The sequence below is a fragment of the Procambarus clarkii genome, chromosome 26 (genome assembly GCF_040958095.1).
Source record: "Procambarus clarkii isolate CNS0578487 chromosome 26, FALCON_Pclarkii_2.0, whole genome shotgun sequence".
NCBI classification, from domain to species: domain Eukaryota; kingdom Metazoa; phylum Arthropoda; class Malacostraca; order Decapoda; family Cambaridae; genus Procambarus; species Procambarus clarkii.
The window spans coordinates 31,127,950-31,154,673 of NC_091175.1; the positions used below are offsets into that span (position 1 = coordinate 31,127,950).

The following is a 26,724-nucleotide window of genomic DNA, read 5'->3' on the forward strand; positions in this document are numbered from 1 at the left end:
ACAACATTACTGGTGAGATAACAACATTACTGGTGAGATAACAACATTACTGGTGAGATAACAACATTACTGGTGAGATAACAACATTACTGGTGAGATAACAACATTACTGGTGAGATAACAACATTACTGGTGAGATAACAACATTACTGGTGAGATAACAACATTACTGGTGAGATAACAACATTACTGGTGAGATAACAACATTACTGGTGAGATAACAGCATTACTGGTGAGATAACAACATTACTGGTGAGATAACAGCATTAATGGTGAGATAACAACATTACTGGTGAGATAACAACATTACTGGCGAGATAACAACATTGCTGGTGAGATAACAACATTACTGGTGAGATAACAACATTACTGGTGAGATAACAACATTACTGGTGAAATACCAACATTACTGGTGAAATAATAACCTTATTGGTGAGATAACAATATCCCTATAATCCCTATTTCCCTATAATCCCTTTAGCCTCATGGTCTATATCGTGGCTAGGATGATTGTTATTACCCGCCCAAGCATACTCATGACTTAAATTTGAAGGTATAGCAAAGTTTACAGTGTAAACCAAAGTCGTGTGGCAGAGGTTCGGTTTAAGGCCTTTTGTCTGTCACGGAGCATCACTTCAGGTGGGCAAGAAAGATGGCGGCGGAAACAGATGTCTTGAGGAGAAAGAAGTTGGATGATGTCGTCATTGACCAATGAAGAGGAAGAAGTTGGATGAAGTCATCATCCAACTAATGTCACCAATGAGGAGGAAGAATTATGATGATGTCATCACTGACCAATGAGAAGGAAGCACGGCTATGACGTGTCATGAGCAAAGAGTCTGTGATTGGTAGAAACGCCGCTTGTGAGTGTGCGGTCAGGGAGGACACACAGGATTCTTGTTGCTCTTCCAGTTTGGGATGGTAGTGCTAAGGCACTGGTGAGAGATGCGCCGTGGAACTGTGACAGGTGCAAGCTCTGTCAGGGAGAAGCGGGCGGTTGTGGAGTCAACCTGTATTGTGGCACCAGGAGCGTTGTGAAGTCGGCGAAGGGTGACTGTGGCCTGATGCTCACTATGAAGGGTGACTGTGGCCTGATGTTCACTATGAAGGGTGACTGTGGCCTGATGTTCACTATGAAGGGTGACTGTGGCCTGATGTTCACTATGAAGGGTGACTGTGGCCTGATGTTCACCATGGGACCCACAAGACGTTCTGTTATACTCACCTAGTTGTGCTTGCGGGGGTTGAGCTTCGGCTTTTTGGTCTCATCTCTCAACTGTTAATCAACTGGTGTTCAGTTTCTTGAGTCAATTGGTCTCTATCATATCTACATTTGAAACTGTGAATGGAGTCTGCCTCCACCACCACATCACTGCCTAATGTATTCCATTTGTTAGTTACTCTGACACTGAAAAAATCGTTCTAATGTCTCATTAGGTACTCAGTTTCCATCTGTGTTCCCTTGTTCATGTTCCACCGATGCTAAATTGTTTGTCTTTATCCTCCCAATCATTCTCACTGCGAATTTTGAAGTTGGTGATCATGTCTCCCCTAACTCTTCTGTCTTCCAGGGACGTTAGGGTTATCTCCTGTAGCCTTTTCTTGTAACTCATACCTCTCGGTTCAGGGACTAGTAAGGTGGCACACCTCTGAATCTTCTCTAACTTTTTCTTGTGTGTAACTATTTATGGACTTCAGGCTCGAGCTGCATACTCCAGGATTGGTGTGACATAAGTGGCACACAGTTTTCTAAATGATTTCATAAACAAGTTTCTAAAGGCAGTTCTTATGTTGCCACTCCAGCATATACCGCTGATGATATTCTTTTGATTTTCGGTGTGATATCAACCCCCAGATATTTCTATTTGACTCTTGCAGGATTTCACCTCCTAGATGGAACCTTGTGTTCAGCCTCTTGTTCCCTTCGCCTAATTTCATTACTTTACACTTTCCTGAGTTAAACTTTAGTTAGTTAAACGTCCTGTAGTCTCTGTTTATCTTCATTTGTCTCGATTCTTCTCATAATATTTGCATCATCAGCAAACATTGAGAGGAATGATTCTACACCCTCTGGAAGATTGTTTACATATATCAGAAACTGGATGGGTCCAAGTACAGAGCCCTGTGGGACTCCGCTGGTGACATCTCTCCACTCTGATGTCTTCCCCCTTATAGTTACTCGCAGTTTACTTTTGCTTAGCTTCTCCCTTATCCACTGGTGCACTTTACCTTTTATTTCTGCCTGTTTCTCCAACTTTTGTAACAGCCTCTCATGGAGTACTGTGTCAAAGGCTTTCTGACAGTCCAAGAAAATGCAGTCCGCCCACCATTCTTTTCTTGCCTAACTTTTGTCGCCTGACCATGGACCTTTATTAAACCTGTGAGGGACGATTTACCATCCCTGAACCCAAGCTGGTGGTGTGTTACAAAGTTCCGTTTCTACAGATGTTCTACGAGCCTTTTCCTTACGATCTTCTCCATCACCTTACATGGTGGACAAGTTAGGAACACAGTCCTGTAGTTCAATGCATCTTGCCTGTCGCCCTTTTTGTATATTGGGACTACGTTAGCTATCTTCCAGGTTTACAGTAGGTCTCCTACCAGTAAGGAGGAGGAAAGGCCTGTTGTCCCAGGTGAGGACAGTGTGACAGGTAAACCAACGATGGTGCGTGTGTATAAGCCCAACACGCAAGTCAGGAAGAGAAAATTTGACAGTGGCAATCAAAGGTTAGATTATATGATCGACCTGGAGGAAGGTGGACCCCCGGCGCCATCTTGGTATCTGGAGATAAGCGTCGTCGCCTGTAAAAATCAGCGGTTCGTGTGTCAGCGAAGAAGAGCTAGTTTCATCTGATGACCAGTTACTGGAGGTGCTACTTCTACTGGCCTGTAGGCCATAATCCACCGCTATGTCAGAAAGGAGATCCTCCCCTGAGTAAAGGAGGACTGAACCTCAGTTGAGATCCACGAGGGATCTTCTGACATCTTTATTTAGTTGTCTGAAGCTACCATATGTAATTCGTATGTTTGATGCAGTGCAAGGTTAGAGTGTTCATTTGTTTTCTTTGACATATACATTAGAGATTTATTACAAGATTTGTATCTTGCAATTCTAATCATGATAAGAGGAGCAGCCCAGTGTTTAAGGCATTATTGTCATAGAGAGGAGCCCAGGTGGAACAGTGCTTATGGAGGGAGAAATTATTGATGTTAATAGAAGTGTAAACCATATTTTGTGAAGAAAATGTATTTGGATTTGTTGGCATGAGGTGAAGGACATTTTGAGGAAGAATTTACAATACTAATATTATACCATGCTTCTGGATAACTATATTTACTCATTAAGATCTCTATATTCAGACTAGGTGATGATTATAATAAACAGATGCTCATGTTCCTAGAGTAAAGTTCTAATATTATAGTTTGATATATATATATAAAAGGTATATCAAAGGTAAGGTTGGTTACGTTCGGTCATATATCTACGTTAGTTTTAACTCAAATTTCAACAAATTAACTTATAAATAATGAAATCGTCAGATTTATCATTTCATAAGAAAAAAAATAGAAAAATATATAAATTCAAGAAAACTTGGCTTATTAGGCAGTATAAGCCAATCTATATGTATATATATATATATATATATATATATATATATATATATATATATATATATATATATATATATATATATATATATATATATATGTCGTACCTAGTAGCCAGAACGCACTTCTCAGCCTACTATGCAAGGCCCGATTTGCCTAATAAGCCAAGTTTTCCTGAATTAATATATTTTCTCTATTTTTTTCTTATGAAATGATAAAGCTACTCATTTCATTATGTATGAGGTCAATTTTTTTTTATTTGAGTTAAAATTAACGTAGATATATGACCGAACCTAACCAACCCTACCTAACCTAACCTAACCTATCTTTATAGGTTAGGTTAGGTAGCCGAAAAAGTTAGGTTAGGTTAGGTTAGGTTAGGTAGGTTAGGTTAGGTTAGGTAGGTTACATTAATTCATGAAAACTTGGTTTATTAGGCAAATCGGGCCTTGCATAGTAGGCTGAGAAGTGCGTTCTGGCTACTAGGTACGACATATATATATATATATATATATATATATATATATATATATATATATATATATATATATATATATATATATATATATATATATATATATATATATATATATATATATATAAATATATATATATACATATATATATATATATATATATATATATATATATATATATATATATATATATATATATATATATATATATATATATATATATATATATATATATATATACTGTTGGGGTTTCACTTCCTCTACTCTTACTCTGGGGTGAGCAATAGTTATGCTCAAGGTCACTCACCGTAGCCCTGCGGGTCTTCACTCGATCCTCACGGCGCCACTGCACGCCAGGAGAGTCTCCCAGTCAATCTCAACGGTCTCTGATTGAGAAGGAGTGGGAACACGACTCGTTCACTTGACTGTCATGTGCCCTCCCCAACAATCGGGCTCTACGGTTAACCACAAGGTCGCCAACTGGTGTTTTAAGTGGCCAGTAACACCTCAGTGGACTGGTTGAATTTGTGGTAGCCTTGGCAAGGTCACACTCAATAGATCAGGAGTTCAGGCAGGTATGTACTCTTATCACTCTATGCTTTCAGTATAATATAGCCACAAGATCAATGGAGGGGATGATATAAACACAATGGTAATTTTGTATTTTACTTAAAATGTATGAAAGATGTCACAAGGCCAAACAATAATAAATAAATCAACTGATCCTGGCTGTGGCCGGTAGTTCCCACGAATAGTATGCACTCACTAAGTGGCAACACCTCCCCTCCTCGTCAAGTGTCAAGAACAGCTGATCGCCTGGCCCCCGCGCGAAAGCTTATTGCTTGTTTTCTAGATTTACGCGCGCTGTTTCTTTAAATTCTCCAATATTACTAGAAACTCGCACTCTCGATATCGGCACAATAGCACGTATCACTTAGTTACACTGTACTCAGGCTCATACAGTCGTTTCTACAATCAATGCTGCAATGACTCGCTGTAATGGTTTTACATTGTTCTTCATTCAACAATATATTATGAAATATTAACACTGGAGTTTTCAGTACTTTCTCTCGTGGGCGATAACGCAATAATTCACTGTACTTACAAATGATTAATCACTGAATGAACATAGACATATATATATTGTATATAAATCAAATATCAATACATGGAAAATAAATAGTTTCTGGGCATGTAGCCTAACTTCCAACTACTGGCATAATATTACATATATATTCATCACTATATGTTCTCATCAAAGTCTGTAGAAAGATATACAATACACAGTAAATTATCACTGGTTCCTGGTGCCTGTACACACCAACATTAAACATAAGTATTATAAGTACTCTTGATAGTACTACACGGCAAACTGGTGCCTCACTGTGACATTGGTGAGACTTGCTCACGACATATAAAATCCTCCGGCTAGATAATATAGCCGAATAACATAGCTAACTAAAGAGGAACGGGGAGGGAACTAGAAACACCTACTTCAACCTATCCTCCGATGAGAGTCGAGATGTAGCTCCTGGTCCTCGTGTCGGGAACGTCCCCACACACACGTCGTCGTGTCCTACCGGAACCTCTCGTCGTCCCACCGTTTAGCGCGTCGTCTCACTTTCGCCACGGGAGGTTTTCATTGGCTCCCGGTGCCACATTGCTGTCGGTGACCAATCCGGTGCCACTGACGTCACACGGTTTTGGCGGGAAATCAGGGAGGCAAGCACCATCTTGGCTCCCTAAAGGGCCTATACCACAGGCCAAAATATTACTATTTCACAAATTTCTCGGCTCTCCGAGAACACTCCACTCTCTCCCATATATCAAATTGTAGCCTGCAACGTAGAGAACGCTTGGGAAAAGTAGACATGACTCTTACTGCAGGTGTGGGAGAAATATAAGGGGGGGAACACCGTCACAATATATATATATATATATATATATATATATATATATATATATTATATATATATATATATATATTGTGACGGTAACGCGTTGGTGTTCGGCTGTTTCAAAAGCTAGGGGTATGGCCTCGTCACATAAAGAAACAAAAAGAGAAAATCTGGAACTTCCGTCTGTGGTAAGGTAATGGGAAGACACACAAAACACAAGTAAATTTAACAATGAGATTTTAATTACGTTAAAAAAGCAAAACATGAATAAAATGGACATAAAAGTGTAACATAAGTCAATCAAACAAAATAATAAGAATAATCACTGGCAAAATAAAAAGTTACGTTAAGACAGGTGAGTAATATACAAGGAGATATATGGTTGCAGGAATATTGGCTTTAAGCTGCCACCTCTCTTAGTACACGTAAGCCAGGGCTTAGTATACCAATGAGACGTGTTAACTTGTGGAAAGCACGAGATATTCTGAGGGCTGTAGGTCGTGGTGGCTCAGACATCAGGTAGTGTGGCGGGTGGAGGAAGCAGGTGCGACGGCACCAGCCAATCAGCGACGTGCAGGCGACGGACAGGTAGTTCGCTGGTTCGAGTGGTGGAGGTGGAGCAGGTGTTCCTGGTGCTGAATACGTTTGCTCTCTGGCAAACCTTGTTGTTGTACTTGTTGGATATATCTTCTATATTAGTTGTTATTGTTATTAGTTGTATAGGGACGTACTTAGGAGGGAAGAGCAGGCTCAATCTCTCTTGAAGGAGATTATCGTCACAATATATATATATATATATATATATATATATATATATATATATATATATATATATATATATATATATATATGCGGAAAATCCACAGAGAAATATGAAATGAAGTGAACGTTTCGGCTTGTTAAAGCCTTTGTCAACACCAGACTGACTAAAGTAGAAGGACAACGAATGACGAAGATTAAGCCACCCAAAAGGTGGCACGGGCATGAATAACCCGTAAGTGGAAGCTTTTCTGAGCCATTACCAGTATCAATAGATGATACTGGAGATCTGTGGAGGTGTGACTGCACCCTGCGTGACGGGAGATGTCTCCCGTGAAGGAGAAGGATTGATTGATTGATGAAGATTAAGCTACCCAAGAGGTGGCACGGGCATGAATAGCCCGTAAGTGGTGGCCCTTTTGAGCCATTACCAGTATCAAGAACTGATACTGGAGATCTGTGGAGGCGCGACTGCACCCTGCGTGACGGGAGATGTCTCCCGGACCAAGTGGTGACCAGATGGTCCTCTGAAGGAGAAGGGAGAAGGGGGAGGATATATAGGTCGACACCTGACCAACCCATCCCTAGGGAAAGAATTAACCAGAAACAGGTATAGCTTAGCTTAGAATGGTCAAAGAGGATTAAGCGGTCAGAGAATAAGGATGAAAGATAAAGAAAAGCCTTATGAACACACAATATATGAATATAAAATTATAATGAGACATTGTAAGCCTCTCTATCAGAGTTTTTTCTTAAACTGTTGAGCAATATTATAACTTAAAAATGGATCAAGTTTGTACATTCCAGTACTAACATTAAGAAGATTTGGACACTTGACTGATTAGAGCAGACTCAATTAAATTCCGTTCCACGAAATCCCCTCAATTGGTAATGCTTTTTTGTCCCCTATAGTTGGTACTATTTCCAACTCACACTTGACAAACAATGTGGATTTAGTTAATAAGCTATCCGCACTGAATTTAAATTTTGATTTTAAACTAATAAGTTTCGATGTGACCTCTTTATTCACTAAAGTTCCTGTTGATGATCTGTTAGAATTTCAACGTGAGGAACTGCCTAAATATAATTTGAGCTTGCAGACCAATAAAGTATTGGAACTTATCAAATTATGTATAAAAGACAATTATTTTAGTTTTAATGGAAAAATTTTTGAAACAAACATTTGGTATGGCGATGGGCAATCCCCTTTCCCCAGTTTTAAGCAATTTGTATATGGAATTCTTCGAAACAAAAATTTTATCCAGGATTATCCCGGCTAATGTAGTTTGGTTTAGGTATGTTGATGATATTTTGTGCTTATGGCCGTGCGACAAAGACCAGATAGTTTTTCTTAATGAACTCAATTCTTTGATACCTTCAATAAAATTCACTTGTGAGACTGAGGAGAATGGTACTCTTCCGTTTTTGGACATTATGATTCATAGAGTCACTAGAAAGTTCAAATTTAATGTGTATAGGAAACCTACCAACGTGGGGTCGTATGTTCATTTTTATTCAAATCATCATAGTAAAGTTAAACAGGCAGTATTTTCAGGAATGTTTCTACGAGCTTTGAGGGTATGCAGCCTTGAGTTTTTTGATGAAGAGATTGCTAAAATATATGAAATTGGGAAGAGTTTACAATATCCTAAGAGGTTTTAGGATTTCTCGTTTGAACAAGCCAAGTGTACGTTTTATAATCACGTCCCTAAGGCGAAACAAAAAATTATAAACTCATTGGTGGTACCTTATGCGAGTGGACTTGAAAAATTGTCTCTGATTTTTAAGAAACTTAATATAAATTTGGTGTTCACTAATAGTACGATCAAATCCAATTTAATAAAAAACTCCCCTGATACAGCAGGTTGTGTGTATTCGATTCGAGCGCCTTAATCCGCTTGACCATCAAGCCTTGATGGCTTGATGGTCAAGTGGATTAAGGCGCCCTGTAGTAACCAGTTGCGTTGCTCCTGGGAGTATGGGTTCGAGTCACTTCTGGGGTGTGAGTTTTCAGTCGCATATAGTCCTGAGGACCATTCAGGCTTGTTTGCATATATATATATATATAAATATATATATAGATATATATATATATACATATAGATATATATATATAACTATATATATATATATATATATATATATATATATATATATATATATATATATATATATATATATATATATATATATATATATATATATATATATATATATATATATATATATATATATGAAAATGAAAACTCACACCCCAGAAGTGACTCGAACCCATACTCCCAGGAGCAACGCAACTGGTAACTACAGGGCGCCTTAATCCACTTGACCATCACGGCCGTCAAAAGGAAGTGATAGCCAAGGCTATTTGAGCCACTTCCCCGACGGCAACTCGGATGGTAATCTTGGGCATAGCATTTCACCAAATCACCTCATTCTTTGGGGCACACGTGAGGAACACAAATGCGTAATTTTGACGGCCGTGATGGTCAAGTGGATTAAGGCGCCCTGTAGTTACCAGTTGTGTTGCTCCTGGGAGTATGGGTTCGAGTCACTTCTGGGGTTTGAGTTTTCATTCGCATATAGTCCTGGGGACCATTCAGGCTTGTTCGCATATATATATATATATATATATATATATATATATATATATATATATATATATATATATATATATATATATATATATATATATATATATATATATATTAGTATATTTTGGTAGCAGTCTTTCCTGTAGACATATTTTATTAAATATGACCGAAAAAGTAAGATTAATAATTCTAACACGAATTTTCTCAATCTTTCGTACATTATGCTTCACTGTTGGAGGTAAATAAAAAATCACTTCTCCAAAATTCATTTTTATTTCTAGTCTGACGCGACACGGGCGCGTTTCGTAAAACTTATTACATTTTCAAAGACTTCACAAATACACAACTGATTAGAACTTGCGTTTCCCTGATTTTATATCTACATTTGAGTGAGGTGGGAAGGGTGATGTGGCATTACATTTGAGTGAGGTGGGAAGGATGATGTGGCATTAGAGGATATTAATAGGATATTAAAAGTATCAACACAAGACAGAACACGAAACAATGGATATTGAATAGAAGTGTTTGTAGAAAGCCTATTGGTCCATATTTCTTGATGCTTCTATATTGGAGCGGAGTCTTGAGGTGGGTAGAATATAGTTGTGCAATAATTGGCTGTTGATTGCTGGTGTTGACTTCTTGATGTGTAGTGCCTCGCAAACGTCAAGCCGCCTGCTATCGCTGTATCTATCGATGATTTCTGTGTTGTTTACTAGGATTTCTCTGGCGATGGTTTGGTTATGGGAAGAGATTATATGTTCCTTAATGGAGCCCTGTTGTTTATGCATCGTTAAACGCCTAGAAAGAGATGTTGTTGTCTTGGCCTATATACTGGGTTTTTTGGAGCTTACAGTCCCCAAGTGGGCATTTGAAGGCATAGACGACGTTAGTCTCTTTTAAAGCGTTCTGTTTCGTGTCTGGAGAGTTTCTCATGAGTAGGCTGGCCATTTTTCTGGTTTTATAGTAAATCGTCAGTTGTATCCTCTGATTTTTGTCTGTAGGGATAACGTTTCTATTAACAATATCTTTCAGGACCCTTTCCTCTGTTTTATGAGCTGTGGGAAAGAAGTTCCTGTAAAATAGTCTAATAGGGGGTATAGGTGTTGTGTTAGTTGTCTCTTCGGAGGTTGCATGGCTTTTCACTTTCCTTCTTATGATGTCTTCGATGAAACCATTGGAGAAGCCGTTATTGACTAGAACCTGCCTTACCCTACAGAGTTCTTCGTCGACTTGCTTCCATTCTGAGCTGTGGCTGAGAGCACGGTCGACGTATGCGTTAACAACACTCCTCTTGTACCTGTCAGGGCAGTCGCTGTTGGCATTTAGGCACATTCCTATGTTTGTTCAAACATAGGAATGTGCCTAAATGCGCATTCATTTGGGAAACGCAAGTTCTAATCAGTTGTGTATTTGTGAAGTCTTTGAAAATGTAATAAGTTTTACGAAACGCGCCCGTGTCGCGTCAGACTAGAAATAAAAATGAATTTTGGAGAAGTGATTTTTGATTTACCTCCAACAGTGAAGCATAATGTACGAAAGATTGAGAAAATTCGTGTTAGAATTATTAATCTTACTTTTTCGGTCATATTTAATAAAATATATATATATATATATATATATATATATGTATATATATATATATATATATATATATATATATATATATATATATATATATATATATATATATATATATATATATATATATATATATATATATATATATATATATATATATATATATATATATATATATATATATATAACAATCTTTGGACAACACCCACCAGTGGGCCTCGAACCCAGAGAGCACAACTACCTTCCAGTAGCTGCCATAACTAGTACGCCTTAACCCACTACACCATCAGACCCTACAAAAGAAGTAGAGACTTCGAGATATATATACACCTCAAATATCTCCACTTCCCGAGGGCACTAGACAAGTGGAGATATTTGAGGTGTATATATATCTCGAAGTCTCTACTTCTTTTGTAGGGTCTGATGGTGTAGTGGGTTAAGGCGTATAGTTATGGCAGCTACTGGAAGGTAGTTGTGCTTTCTGGGTTTGAGGCCCACTGGTGGGTGTTGTCCAAAGATTATTAATCTTCACTTGTGGTTTATGCAAGTATAGGCTTATAGCATGGACACGAGTTCTCTCACATTAACAGTGGCTTGATGAAAAAACGTATAGTAACCTCTCACTTGTCTAGTGCCCTCGGGAAGTGGAGATATTTGAGGTGTATATATATCTCGAAGTCTCTACTTCTTTTGTAGGGTCTGATGGTGTAGTGGGTTAAGGCGTACTAGTTATGGCAGCTACTGGTAGGTAGTTGTGCTTTCTGGGTTCGAGGCCCACTGGTGGGTGTTGTCCAAAGATTGTTAATCTTCACTTGTGGTTTATGCATGTATAGGCATATATATATATATATATATATATATATATATATATATATATATATATATATATATATATATATATATATATATATATATATATATATGTATATATATGTATATATATGTATATATATATATATATATATATATATATATATATATATATATATATATATATATATATATATATATATGTATATATATATATATATATATATATATATATATATATATATATATATATATATATATATATATATATATATATATATATATATATAACTGAAAACTCACACCCCAGAAGTGACTCGAACCCATACTCCCAGGTGCAACGCAACTGGTATGTACAAGACGCCTTAATCCACTTGACCATCACGACCGGACATAATGACGTGATAGCCGAGGCTATTTGAACCACCCCACCGCCGGCACTCGGATAGTAATCTTGGGCATAGCATTTTACCAAATCACCTCATTCTTTGGGGCACACGTGAGGAACACAAATGCGAACAAGCCTGAATGGTCCCCAGGACAATATGCAACTGAAAACTCACACCCCAGAAGTGACTCGAACCCATACTCCCAGGTGCAACGCAACTGGTATGTACAAGACGCCTTAATCCACTTGACCATCACGACCGGACATAATGAGGTGATAGCCGAGGCTATTTGAACCACCCCACCTCGGCACTCGGATAGTAATCTTGGGCATAGCATTTTACCAAATCACCTCATTCTTTGGGGCACACGTGAGGAACACAAATGCGAACAAGCCTGAATGGTCCCCAGGACAATATGCAACTGAAAACTCACACCCCAGAAGTGACTCGAACCCATACTCCCAGGTGCAACGCAACTGGTATGTACAAGACGCCTTAATCCACTTGACCATCACGACCGGACATAATGAGGTGATAGCTATGAGGTAAAATGCTATGCCCAAGATTACTGAGTGCCGGCGGTGGGGTGGTTCAAATAGCCTCGGCTATCACCTCATTATGTCCGGTCGTGATGGTCAAGTGGATTAAGGCGTCTTGTACATACCAGTTGCGTTGCACCTGGGAGTATGGGTTCGAGTCACTTCTGGGGTGTGAGTTTTCAGTTGCATATTGTCCTGGGGACCATTCAGGCTTGTTCGCATATATATATATATATATATATATATATATATATATATATATATATATATATAGTATGACCGGTTACTGAAATCAATGCTAGAAAAAGCCCTTAACCTCTCTCTCGATGACCTACAGTTGCATATTGTCCTGGGGACCATTCAGGCTTGTTCGCATATATATATATATATATATATATATATATATATATATATATATATATATATATATATATATATATATATATATATATATATATATATATATATATAGTATGACCGGTTACTGAAATCAATGCTAGAAAAAGCCCTTAACCTCTCTCTCGATGACCTACAATGGAAACAAGCCTCTCTTCCTGTAAGACTTGGGGGCCTCAGAGTTCGAACAGCAACGCAAATCGCTGTTCCAGCCTTCCTGTCCTCCTTATCAGCATCCGACGACCTTGTGAAGGAAATTCTACCTGCCCACTTACATCAACTGGCAGGTGTACATGATCCCAATTTTACACTCTGTGCCACAGAGTGGGCCTCTCGTGCAGGCCAATCATCTCAACCAACATCCCCAAAAGCCCACAAGCAATCCAGCTGGGATGGCCCCATTGTAGACCAAGTTGCTGCAGAGTGCCTGGGTGCTGCAACAACACAACAAGACATTGCTCGCCTCAGAGCAATAGCAGCACCACATGCCGGGGATTTCCTGTTAGCAACCCCAATGTCGGCAACTGGAACGCGTCTCACACTACACGCCCTCCGAATTGCTGTGGCCCTCCGCCTTGCTGCCCCAATCCACACCAGATATAGGTGTATTTGCGGCGAGGTGGTGGCTGACAGGTACGGCCACCATGGCCTACTCTGCCAAAGCACAGGGGGGTGGCACTCGAGGCACAGTGAAGTTAACGACATCATCAAGAGGAGCCTCACCACAGCTGGATGCCCAGCTGAAAGAGAGCCCCGTTACCTAACGTCCCGTAACTCTGATGCTCTTATTGGTCGCCCGGATGGTATCACAGTGAACCCCTGGAAGAATGGCAAGCAGTTGGTATGGGACTACACGTGCGTATCAACCCTGGCTAACACCTACATTAACCTCAGTGTTGCACAACCAGGTGGCGCTGCCACCTACAGGGAAGCAGCCAAATCCCGTAAGTATAGAGAACTGGATCACCACTACAATTTTGTCCCTATTGCTTCTGAGAAACTCGGCGCCTGGGGTTAAAGTGCTACCAGTTTTTTGAAGGAATTGGGTTCTAGGCTCATTGAAACAACAAGGGACCCAAGAGCTGCAAGCTTTCTTTTCCAGCGCCTCAGTGTGGCGATACAGAGGGGAAATGCGCACTGCATCCAGGGTTCCTGCCCGCCATCTGAGGAGCTGGAGGAACTCGACAACCTATGATAACCATCTTTGTAACCCATATGTGACTCCTTTTTTGTAACAAAGTTCAAATAAAGTAAGTGTATGGGTGTATATACAAAAGAATGGGGGTAGTAGGAGAAGATAATATTAGTGTTCAGTGAGAAACCACAAGGTCTCCTCTGAATACTTCTTATTTTCTTCTCCAAGGCTATGGGTCCCCACATTGGCACCAGAGGTGGTACCCTCACAAAAAAAAAAATATATATATATATATATACATATATATATATATATATATATATATATATATATATATATATATATATATATATATATACATATATATATATATAAGCCTATACTTGCATAAACCACAAGTGAAGATTAACAATCTTTGGGCAACACCCACCAGGTTCTGGGTTCGAGGCCCACTGGTGGGTGTTGTTCAAAGATTGTATATATATATATATATATATATATATATATATATATATATATATATATATATATATATATATATATATATATATATATATATATATGTCGTACCTAATAGCCAGAACGCACTTCTCAGCCTACTATTCAAGGCCCGATTTGCCTAATAAGCCAAGTTTTCATGAATTAATGTTTTTTCGTCTACCTAACCTACCTAACCTAACCTAACCTAGCTTTTTTTGGCTACCTATTCTAACCTTACCTATAAATATAGGTTAGGTTAGGTTAGGTAGGGTTGGTTAGGTTCGGTCATATATCTACGTTAAGTTTAACTCCAATAAAAAAAAATTGACCTCATACATAGAGAAAAGGGTTGCTTTATCATTTCATAAGAAAAAAATTATAGTAAATATATTATTTCAGGAAAACTTGGCTTATTAGGCAAATCGGGCCTTGAATAGTAGGCTGAGAAGTGAGTTCTGGCTACTAGGTACGACATATATATATATATATATATATATATATATATATATATATATATATATATATATATATATATATATATATATATATATATATATATATATATATATATATATATATATATATATATATATATATATATGTCGTACCTAGTAGCCAGAACGCACTTCTCAGCCTACTATGCAAGGCCCGATTTGCCTAATAAGCCAAGTTTCATGAATTAATGTTTTTTTCGACTACCTAACCTACCTAACCTAACCTAACCTAACTTTTTCGGCTACCTAACCTAACCTAACCTATAAAGATAGGTTAGGTTAGGTTAGGTAGGGTTGGTTAGGTTTGGTCATATATCTACGTTAATTTTAACTCCATTAAAAAAAAATTGACCTCATACATAATGAAATGGGTAGCTTTATCATTTCACAAGAAAAAAATTAAGGAAATATATTAATTCAGGAAAACTTGGCTTATTAGGCAAATCGGGCCTTGCATAGTAGGCAGAGGAGGATTAGGAGGAGAATAGGATTAGAACAGAACATGGATTTAAGTTGTTTAAAAGCAATGGTTTGTTGAATGGTCCAATGATACCGTTGCTTGGGGCTGGTTAAAGTGATCAATAGTGTCGCCACCGTACTAAAATTCTTCACAAACCTACGGTAGTAGGAGGCAAGACCAAGGAAGCGCAGGAGCTGCTTCCTGGTGGTAGGCTGTGAGTAATGCTGGATGGCTTGGGTATGTATGTTTAACGGAGCTATGCTGCCACTCCCTATCTCATGACCAAAATAACGCACTTTACCTTTAGCAAAGGTGGACTTGCCCAAGTTGATGGTGAGGCCGGCTGTCAGGAGCTTGGCAAACAATCGTTGCAGCTGGAGCAGATGTTCGCTCCAGGTGTTGGTTACCACAACGATGTCATCCAAGTAGGGTTAGGTGTTATCTAAGCCCTGGATGACGCGGTTGACAGCTCGCTGGAAGGTGGCCGGGGCATTACATAGTCCAAATGGAAGGCGTTCGTATCTGTAAAGGCCAAAAGGAGTGGAAAGGCAGATATTTCCTTAGCTCGCTCCGTCAAACACACTTGGTAGTATCCCTTGAGTAAGTCTGACTTTGATAGATACCGAGCATTACCAATGGCGTCAAGGATGTCATCTATTCTAGGTAATGGATAAGCATCCTTGATAGTCACAAGATTCAATTTCCGGTAATCGGTACACAACCTCACTTTACCTTACGGTTTCGGCACCAAGATGAAGGGTGAGGCCCAAGGGGACTCACAAGGGGTGGGCAGCCTATGATCCAGGAGGTACTGTACCTCAGCACGCATAACTTCCTTTTTGCTTGGGCTGATTCTGTAGAAATGTTGACGAATCGGCCGGGTGTCAGGGAGTAGCTGGATGTCGTGCTGAACCACATTACACTCCTGTGGATCGTCGCTGAACAGTTTCTGATGTTCCTTGAAGATTCTGATGAGAGGAGCACTATTACTGTCCTGCAAATAGGTATGAAGATAATTAAAGATTTCCGAGCTGGAAGGCACTGACTCAGTGTTAGTGATTTCGGGAGGAGAAGCAGGGAAGGTCTCACTGTGGAGGTATGGACCTTTAAAGGTGGATAATGATACCAACACAGTAGGGGGAGTACCTTGATACTGCTTCAGGGTTGACGTGGCACAACTGGGTCTTCCACCGCCTATCTGGAGTCTCAAGAACGTAGTTGTGATTGTTCCTGCACTCCTTGATGCGGTAAGGTCCTGAAAACTTGTTTTGCAATGGAGAACCTGGGATAGGAAAATATGCCAACACGAAGTCTCCTGGTTTAAATTTCCTTAGTTTGCTGCGTTGGTCAAAATGAGTCTTCATCCTCTCCTGAGCTTTCAATAGATTGTCATTAGCAAATTTACGTACTCTCTCTAGAATGTGCTTTAAGTTTTGAAGAAACTGGGGCATATTCTGAGGGTCACTGAAGGTGGCATTACGTAGAAAGTCTCTGAAAGCTTTGAGAGGAGTACGGCACTTACGCCCGTAGAGCATCTCATAAGGAGATACTCCTAGAGACTCATTGGGGAGACTTCTGAAAATGCACATAATGAGGTCAAGTTGTTTATCCCAGTCCTTCAAGGTTTCATTGCAAAATTTCTTTAGGAGTGCTTTAATAGTCTGATGACTACGTTCAAGAGAACCCTGTGAAGCAGGATGATAGGGGCTGGACAGTACCTGTTGTCATGTTCACAGAAAATGGTACCATCCGTTTTCTATGTGCGGCGGCTGGGACGCCAGAGAAGGAAGGTAAACAAGAGCGTACAGGACGCCCGCCAAGCTTGGTAGCTACTAGTCATGTAATCATATTAAGTATTAAAGTCAGTAACCAAGTCATGACTTTACATCAACCCTACAACCAAGACTTCCTCAGTAACACACAAACACCACATTGGCGACGAGGATGAACTGTGAACGCAGGTATTTGTTCAGTTTCAAACACAAGGGAGAAGCATGCTGCCTGGAGGAGGAAGAGAAGCTGTGAGCGCCATACCCGATGCTGTATGTTAACCGATGCTGTGTGCTAACCGATGCTGTGTGCTAAACGATGCTGTGTGCTAACCGATGCTGTGTGCTACCCAAGCTGTGCTGAAGAAACTGTGTACTGAGGAATCTGCCGACGTTGTGTACGAAACGACGCTTTGATGTGTACAAAACCTGATGTTTTGGTTACGAAACGACGCTTCGTGCTACAAAATTCATCACACTGAATTGACTGCTGTACCAACTGCTGCACCAACTGCTGCACCAACTGCTGCACCAACTGCTGTACCAACTGCTGCCGTACCAACTGCTGTACCAACTGCCGTGCCAACTGCTGTGCTGCTGCTGTGAGTAGGAACAACACATGTACACAAGGGCTAGGTAAGAAGTCAGTTGCTGCTATATTGTGCACTGTTGTGAACTTTTGCATTAAAATGCTTGTGTGCTTTGCAAAATTAAAGTAATTACAGTGAATTCTTGACTAACATATTCAGTGCAGTAAGTGTTTAATATTCTGAGGAACATTTAAGTGATAAGTTTACATTTATTCAGTAAAATATGGCAAATATACCTCAGTTTCCTGCATTTGATCCTGACTGTGACCAGACAAACCTGTCACAGAGGTGGGTCAAATGGCTTAAAAAGTTTGAAAATTTGTTGATAGTTTCTGACATCAAAAGTGCTGAAAGAAAGCGTGCCTTTCTACTTCATTATGCAGGTGATAGAGTTTGTGACATCTTTGACACACTGAAAGACACTGGTGGTGCCAAAGATTATGACACTGCCAAAGCCAAACTAACAGAGCATTTCAAACCAAGGCAAAATACTGCTATGGAAATTATGCATTTCAGGAGAGCAAAACAACTCTCTAATGAAACTGTGGATCAATACCACACACGTCTGCAGGGTTTAGCAGCCCATTGTGAGTTTGCTGATGTTGACAAAGAAATCAAACAGCAAATAATTGAAACATGCACATCTACACGTCTCCGTCGAAGAGCTCTAGAACTTGTTGATGATGAAAGTTCTCTTACCAAGATACTGGATATGGCTCGTCGAATGGAAGATGCTGCACGTGATGCTCGTGTCATGGAGTGCAGTGCTAATAACGGTTCTGCCACTGTTACTAACAGTGATGAGGTACGTAAGGTTCAGGGAGGACACCGTGATCAAAGAAGATATCATGGCAAACCTAACAGTAAATTTAGCCGAGAACCACGTCACAACTGGGGTCAAGGAACAAGGCTCAGGCAGTCTCAACGACCCACATCAGAGGTGTCAACAATAAATGTTACAATTGTGGAGGAGACTACCCACACCAAGATAATGTTTGTCCTGCTCAAGGTAAGAAGTGCTATGAGTGTGGAAAACTAGGTCATTTTGGTGCTATGTGTCGTTCCGCACTAAAGAAACCACAGTCAATGAATAAAAGCACTGTACGAGGATCAGGTCATAGGGGTCGAGGTGGTAAACACAATATTGCACCTCGTATCCAGAATGTTAATAATGTACAAGACAACATTTCATTACAACCAGTCTCAGATGACAGTGAATGTGATTATACTTATGGAGTACAATCAATCACAGAATGGAATGATCTTCCAAACAACCCAGAGACTATAGTATATATTGCTGGTATTTGTCTCAAAGTTCTTATTGACACTGGATCAAACATTGACACCATGGCTGAGTGCCACTATGAAAAATTTAGAAAACAGTTCCCAAAGCTAGAAAAATACAATGGTAAAGCCACTGCCTATGCTTCGAAGTTAGCCTTGCCAGTGATTGGAACTTTCACTGCAGAGATTAAGTCAAAGAATGCAATGCTCATTACTACATTCCATGTTGTTAGGAATGCAAAGGAGTCTTTACTCAGTTACAAGACTTCAACCAAATTGGGGCTACTTCAGCTTTCTAATGCTGTAGCAGTGGAATCTGCAAACAATGTTGATGGTATTGTTGCTGAATTTTCTGATCGATTTAAATCCATAGGTTGTTATACTGATAGCAAAGTACATCTGCATATCAACCCAGATGTAATTCCAGTTGCCCAACCACATCGCCGACAACCATTCCATACTCGCAAGAAAGTCGATGCCGAACTGGATAGGCTGATAGAACTAGATATCATTGAACCAGTAACAGGCCCAACACCATGGGTAAGCCCAATTGTCACTCCACCAAAGCCGAAGAATCCAGATGAGATACGCATTTGTGTGGACATGCGTGTTCCCAACAAGGCAATAATGCGTGAACGCCATCCTACACCGACTGTAGATGATATGATCTACCGCTTGAATGGTGCAACTATATTCAGCAAGTTAGATTTAAACAAGGGCTATCATCAGCTTGAACTTGATGATGAGAGTCGCTTCATCACAACGTTTACGACACATCGAGGTCTGTATAGGTACAAGCGCCTGAGTTTTGGTATTAACAGTGCTGCCGAGGTATTCCAGCACACCATCAGCCAGGTATTGCAAGATATACCTAATGCTGACAACATGTCTGATGACATCATTGTTTATGGCCGTACCCAAGCTGAACACGACAAAGCTCTTCGTGCAACATTGCAACGCTTACGAGAAAAGAATTTGACGCTAAGCCGAGCAAAGTGTGAGTTCAATCAACATAAAATTGAATTCTTTGGACATGTACTTAGTGACAAAGGTCTGTCTCCAGATCCTAAGAAAGTTGCAGATATCAAGAATGCTGCACCTCCTTCAACGTCCACTGAAGTACATAGTTTTCTGGGAATGGCAAACTACTGTTCTCGCTTCATTCCAGATTTTGCTACCATTACAAAGCCTCTACGTGAGCTCCTGAAGAAAAACGCATCATGGTACTGGAGCGATATCGAGCAAAATGCATTTGATGCTGTGAAAGATGCACTAGTAGAGAATGCGACTGCTGCATACTTTGATCCATCAATGGACACTGAATTAACGGTGGATGCTAGTCCTGTTGGATTAGGTGCTGTTTTAGCCCAACACAAACCTGGTCAACCAGATTCCAGAGTAGTAATTGCCTACGCCAGCCGTTCTCTCACAGATGTTGAGCAACGATACAGTCAGACAGAGAAGGAAGCTCTTGCTCTTGTATGGGGCTGTGAACACTTCAATGTGTATCTGCTTGGTGCACCCTTCACCACGATAGTCACTGACCACAAACCGTTGGAGACCATCTTCAATAATCCAAAGTCCAAACCACCAGCTCGCATTAAGAGATGGGCTCTTCGTCTGCAACCATACAACTTTACGGTGAAATACAAGCCGGGTGCAGGCAATCCCGCTGATTACATCAGTCGACATCCTGCAAACAGTTTCACCATCACCAAGCATCAGCAAGTTGCCGAGGAATATGTACACTCTGTAACCTGTGATGCAGTCCCTAAGGCTCTTACTCTTGATGAAATCCGTACTGCAACCCTAGAGGACCCAACTCTGCAAGCAACAGTGGATGCATTGACTAAGAAAAAGTTTCCACGCATCCCACCCTCAGGAGTTGACCAAGATGCATTCAAAGCACTTGAACGCATCCAGACAGAATTAAGTGTTACGCAACAACGCGACACTGTGCTGCGAGGTACTCGTATCGTGATTCCAGCTGTTCTCCAGCAACGTGCTCTGAAGCTTGCACATCAAGGACACCAAGGTCTTGTTAGGACGAAACAGCTGCTACGAGAAAAGGTGTGGTTTCCTGGCATTGATCGTCAAGCAAAGGATATGCATGATGCCTGTGTCCCTTGCCAAGCTGCAGTGGATACTTCAAGACCAACACCTCTACAACCTTCACCACTACCTGCTGCACCATGGACGGAAGTATCGATGGACTTCTGCGGACCACTACCAACTGGAGAGTACTTGATGGTAGTCATTGATGATCACTCACGTTATCCAGAAGTAGAAATCATCAATTCCACATCTGCAAAGGCCGTCATCCCGAAACTTGACAAGATCTTTTCAAACTTTGGCATTCCTGAAGTTGTCAAGACGGACAATGGACCGCCATTCAATGGACAAGACTTTGTCAACTTTGCTGAGCATATTGGATTCAAACACCGCCGTGTGATGCCACTACATCCTCAAGCAAATGGAGAAGTTGAGAGATTCATGCAACCTCTCATGAAAGCGGTACGCTGTGCTCATGCCGAAGGACGATCCTGGAAACAAGCTATGTATGCTTTTCTCAGGAACTACCGTGCAACACCACATGGAACACTGGGCAAGTCGCCTGGCGAACTTTTATTTGGACGTCCTATGAGAATCGCACTACCCGTCATGCCAGCCGAGGTAACGGATAAACGTCTCGCTCAGAAGGATGCACTAGCCAAGGGCAAAATGAAAATTGCTCATGATCAACGTGCAAAGGAACAGTTCATAAAGGTTGGAGACACTGTTCTCGTTAAAAAGAAAAAAGAGGGAAAGTTAGATATGCCGTATGATACAAAACCATATAAAGTGATTAGTGTAAAAGGAACTATGGTAACAGCTAGTAATAGAGATCATAGTATAACACGTAATATGGCTTATTTCAAAGTGATTCCAACTAGTGTAGAAAATGATGAAGTGCAAAGTCGTGCAAAAGAAAAAGAAAAAAATAGTTATAACCCGACAAACAATTCATCAAGGGATGTTATTGCATTTAAGGACTCTCGTCCTAAACGTCATGTTAAACGCCCTACACGATTTGATGATTAATTGTGTTCCTATGTAATGAAAAGTATTTACTTATTGTGCTAAACTAAATTTAATATTGTTTGAATAATGCAGATATCTCATTCAATATTTTGTAACTTTGTAGTACAGTTTCTTTCATGTTTGTTTAACATTGCATATGTATTTTTAACATTGAAATCCTTTGTGGAAAAGATTAAGTTGTTTAAATTCTTTGTGTGCTTAATTAATGTTAAATGTATGCAGTATCTCTTGATATGGTAATAACTTACTTTGTGTCAATAACTTTGCTTTGTGCTACAAGTATGGTAGACATCCTGTATTCATTCTTTTTAAAGAAAAGGAGGGATGTCATGTTCACAGAAAATGGTACCATCCGTTTTCTATGTGCGGCGGCTGGGACGCCAGAGAAGGAAGGTAAACAAGAGCGTACAGGACGCCCGCCAAGCTTGGTAGCTACTAGTCATGTAATCATATTAAGTATTAAAGTCAGTAACCAAGTCATGACTTTACATCAACCCTACAACCAAGACTTCCTCAGTAACACACAAACACCACACCTGTGTGATGTTGAACTCCTCCAGTGTCTTCTTGAAGAGATCACTGGTGAAGTTGGTGCCTCAGTCACTTTGAACCTCTCTTGGAAATCCATACTGGGTGAAGATCTTCATTAGTTGTTTCACCACAGTAGCAGCCGTAATGTTCTTTACTGGAACTGCTATGGGGAATCTGGTGGTAGGACACAGGATAGTTAGTATATAGGCGTTGCCAGAACTGGTCCGGGGTAAAGGACCAACACAGTCTATGATGAGACTGTGGAAAGGTTCTGCAGGCACCTGGTTAGGAGTCAATGGGGTCTGAGGAATAGAGATGTTAGGTTTACCTGCCATCTGACATGTATGACACTGTTGTACGTAACTTTTGACGTCCTAAACCATACCTGGCCAGTAGTAGTCTTGTCTGATTCCGTGGTAGATTTTGTTAAAACCATAGTGAGAAAGAGCTCCGTGGGCCAGGTGTAGAATATCGGGCCGTAGGCTGGTGGGAACCACTAGTTGTTCGACATTTGCCCAATCGTCGTCCTCCTTCAGCTTACTGGGTCTGTACCTGCAGTAGAGCAACTGATTCTCTTGGAAGAACCCAGGGATACTGTCAGGTTGAGTCTCAGCCTGGAAGAATAATGGTGTTAATAATAGATCTTCCCTCTGTAACTTTCGGAACTCCAAACTAGTAAGATTCGGTGGTAGATTCTGAGGGTCTTGAGGGACAGCGGTAGCAGTAGAGTCAGCTGGTTGCGGGCGTGCAACTTGTGCACGGGTGGTCACCAAAACCGGAGGAGAAACTTCATCACTTTCTTGGACCTCTGCTGAAACATACTTAAAGATGGGATTGTCCACAACAGAGTTACACACTTGGGGTTTGTCCATGATGATCAGGTTGGACGGTTGCAGATCTTCTGCCAAGTCGTTGCCCAGGAGAAGTTGCACTCCAGACATGGGAAAAGGCTTCTCCCTGATGGCGACTTCACTTCACCGGTCACAAAAGGACAATCCAGGTGGACTCTGGCGAGTGGATACGGAGTGGTAGCAGTGAGGTCAGTGATAAGGACGGTTTCCCCGGTGTAGGTGATGTTAGGCACAGCTGATTTCAATATTATGGACTGAAGAGCCGCTGTGTCCCTCAAGATCTTCAATTTGAAACGTCCCTCCAAATCTGTACCGTTGGTAGACACAGTTCCAGGATACAGGTGTTTGCTGAAGAGAGAAAGATCATTAACAAGAACACCAACATTCATCACAGGCTTACCGGACTTAGGAGGAGTCGGTTTGGGTTTAGGAGTTTCATTGCCTTTGTATTGGGCCTTCTCACATCTATCTATGGTATGTCCATAGAGTTTGCAATACTTACAATACAGTTGAGAGCTCGCTTGATCGGCACTCACTTTAGCATAACTATACCAAGACTTCTTACTGGAAGGTGGTTCTGGTGTAAGCCGGTGGATGAGGCTGTAGGTGTCAGCTGACTTCGCACATCTGATGTAGTCAGTTTCCTCTTTGACTGCTAAATATAAACGGACGGATGAGGGAACACGTCTCAAGAATTCCTCAACTAGCATGAGGTTGACGAGTTCTGAAAATGTAGAGACATGTGCTGCTTCCAGCCATTTCATGAAATATCTTTTCTTAGTATTGGCAAAATCTAGAAAGGTGGTGGTACTTGCCTTTAGATGATCACGGAATTTTCGTCTGTAGCTTACGGTGGAGAGAAGGTAGGTGTCCAAAACTGCTTGCTTCAGGGTCTGGTAATCATTCTCAGACGCTAAGGTACTGAGAGTAACTGCAGCTCTACCTGTGAGATGCACTCTGAAAAGGGTAGACCATTGATCTGCAGGCCAGCTAAGTTTTTTAGCTAGGGTCTCAAAAGTGGTGAAAAAGACATCGATCTCTGTCTCAACGAATGGTGGCATTAACTTACTTGCATGGGAGACATTGAAACTTACGGGAAGACTAGCTGTAGCTTGTTGGCGCTGAGGGTGGTGTGTAGTTTCCAACGCGAGTTCTTGTCGCCGGTATTCGAGAGCACTGTCAGCTTACTGTTTACTGTACTCCTGTTGGATTTCCAGGTCACGTTTTCTTGCTTCAAGCTGCTCTCGCTCACGCTCACGGAGTAGGGTAGCCTCTCGTTCCCTTTCTTCTTTCCTCAGGGCAGCCTCTCGTTCTTTGAGGGTCATCTCTCGTTCTTGTTCTTCCTTCCTGATTGCAGCTTCTTCTTTCCTCATTTGTAGAGCTTCTTTCTGTTGCTCCCGCTCGAGCTTTGCAAGTTCGAGCTTGAGTTTCATAGTTGCCAGAGCATGTCTATCTGCAATAGAATAATTTTCGTGAGTTTCAGAGTCAATCTTCCCTTCATCTAAGAGGTGATCCATTATTAAATCGTGCAGTTCATTTTTGTTGGCTCCATGGGGAACATCTAGTTGACAATCGTGTGAAAGAGTTTGTAATTCGGTCCTCTTGGCACGACTTAAGGTCCCTATTTCACTTGCTGGATCGTTCGAAAAGCTGTAGACGAAACATGATGAAAAATAGCAAATAAATATACAACGAATACTTGTGATATGGTAAGTGTCAGTAACAGGATAACGTGGCAACTGGTAACTATCCTGTGGAATTTAATATTTAACAATTAAAGTTAATTTTAGAATGGTATATGATTAGTCAATCAAAAGCGCAGGAAATCTTGTACCCGGTACTCAATGTAAGAGAAAAAGGGCAAGAAAATCCTACTAAATAAATGAAACTGATAGTTTCTAAAACAAATGAAACATTTGATTGTTTCAAAAGTGAATAAGGTAGTCCAAGAATTTAGGCATACCTTGCCGAGTCTCTATAGGACAGAAGCAAGGGTTTTCCCACTAAATGAAATATGATACTTACAGAATTAGCGAACATTGTGCTCTGAAAAAAGAAAGCTAATTCCCTACCTAAGTAAATGTCATCATCTCTGACCGACGTGTAGGGGTGCGAGTGTCAACTGGTGACGAGAACTGCTGTTGAGGTCCCAACTCAGCAAAGTAGTCCGTGCTAGAGGAACTATGGCCCTCTTTATCCTCCTTCGGTCGGATTGCAGAAGATAGGGTGCTTTGACCCACAGACAAACCAAAGTACCAGGTTGCCCAAAATGATGATCTGTCTGATATTAAGAAATATCCTAGGGACAAAAGGTGGAAAACACGAGTAATAACATGGTGGGAGGGATGACCAATTAAGAGAATGACTGAGGCCTCCAGTCACCACGTAATCCAAAGTTGTCCAACACTCACAATATGCTACTCTCGGAATGCACAATACACACAGCACCATATAAATATTAAAAGTAATGAAAATATTGAAAAGCAACTGTATCAAAGCCAAGTACACTTACCACAAATTGACGTTCTGGTACTAGTACCGGAGTGAAGCTCCTAGGACAGGCCCCCATTAAATGTGACGGGAAAGTGTAGGAGTGTAGATGTTCGGCAGTCCTCCAATGGCAGGTGTCAATGCCTAGTCACACTTACAAAAAAAAAAGATAAGACTGCTTGCCTGTTTATCTATGGTAAAGTAAGGGAAGACACGCAAAACACATAGTATGAACAATGAAACTTTAATTAATATAGAAAACAAATTATAAACAAAGACAATCCCTTGGCTATGTACAGTGCAAACAAACAAGTCAAAAACATATAATATAAATGAAGATTAAGGATGAAGTTACTCTACAATAATATAAATACACAGTGAAAAATAATCAGGTGCTGAGAATATGGCGCTAGCTGAGAAACATCCACCTGATACACAGCGTATATCAGTTAGTTGTTCACTGCTTGAGAGCACAAGGATATTCTGACTTCAATGGCTGGTTCAAGCCCAGACA

General features: G+C 40.4%; 1 protein-coding gene across 1 annotated transcript in view; it reads right to left on the reverse strand.

The window, feature by feature from the left end:
• Positions 1–25,093, reverse strand: part of LOC138368906 (pneumococcal serine-rich repeat protein-like) — a 35,199-nt gene extending 10,106 nt beyond the window's left edge. The window contains exon 1 of the mRNA XM_069331625.1: positions 24,916–25,093. Coding sequence (XP_069187726.1) covers positions 24,916–25,093 — 178 coding nt within the window. The remainder of the gene's footprint in view (positions 1–24,915) is intronic.
• Between the last annotated feature and the right edge of the window lie 1,631 nt (positions 25,094–26,724).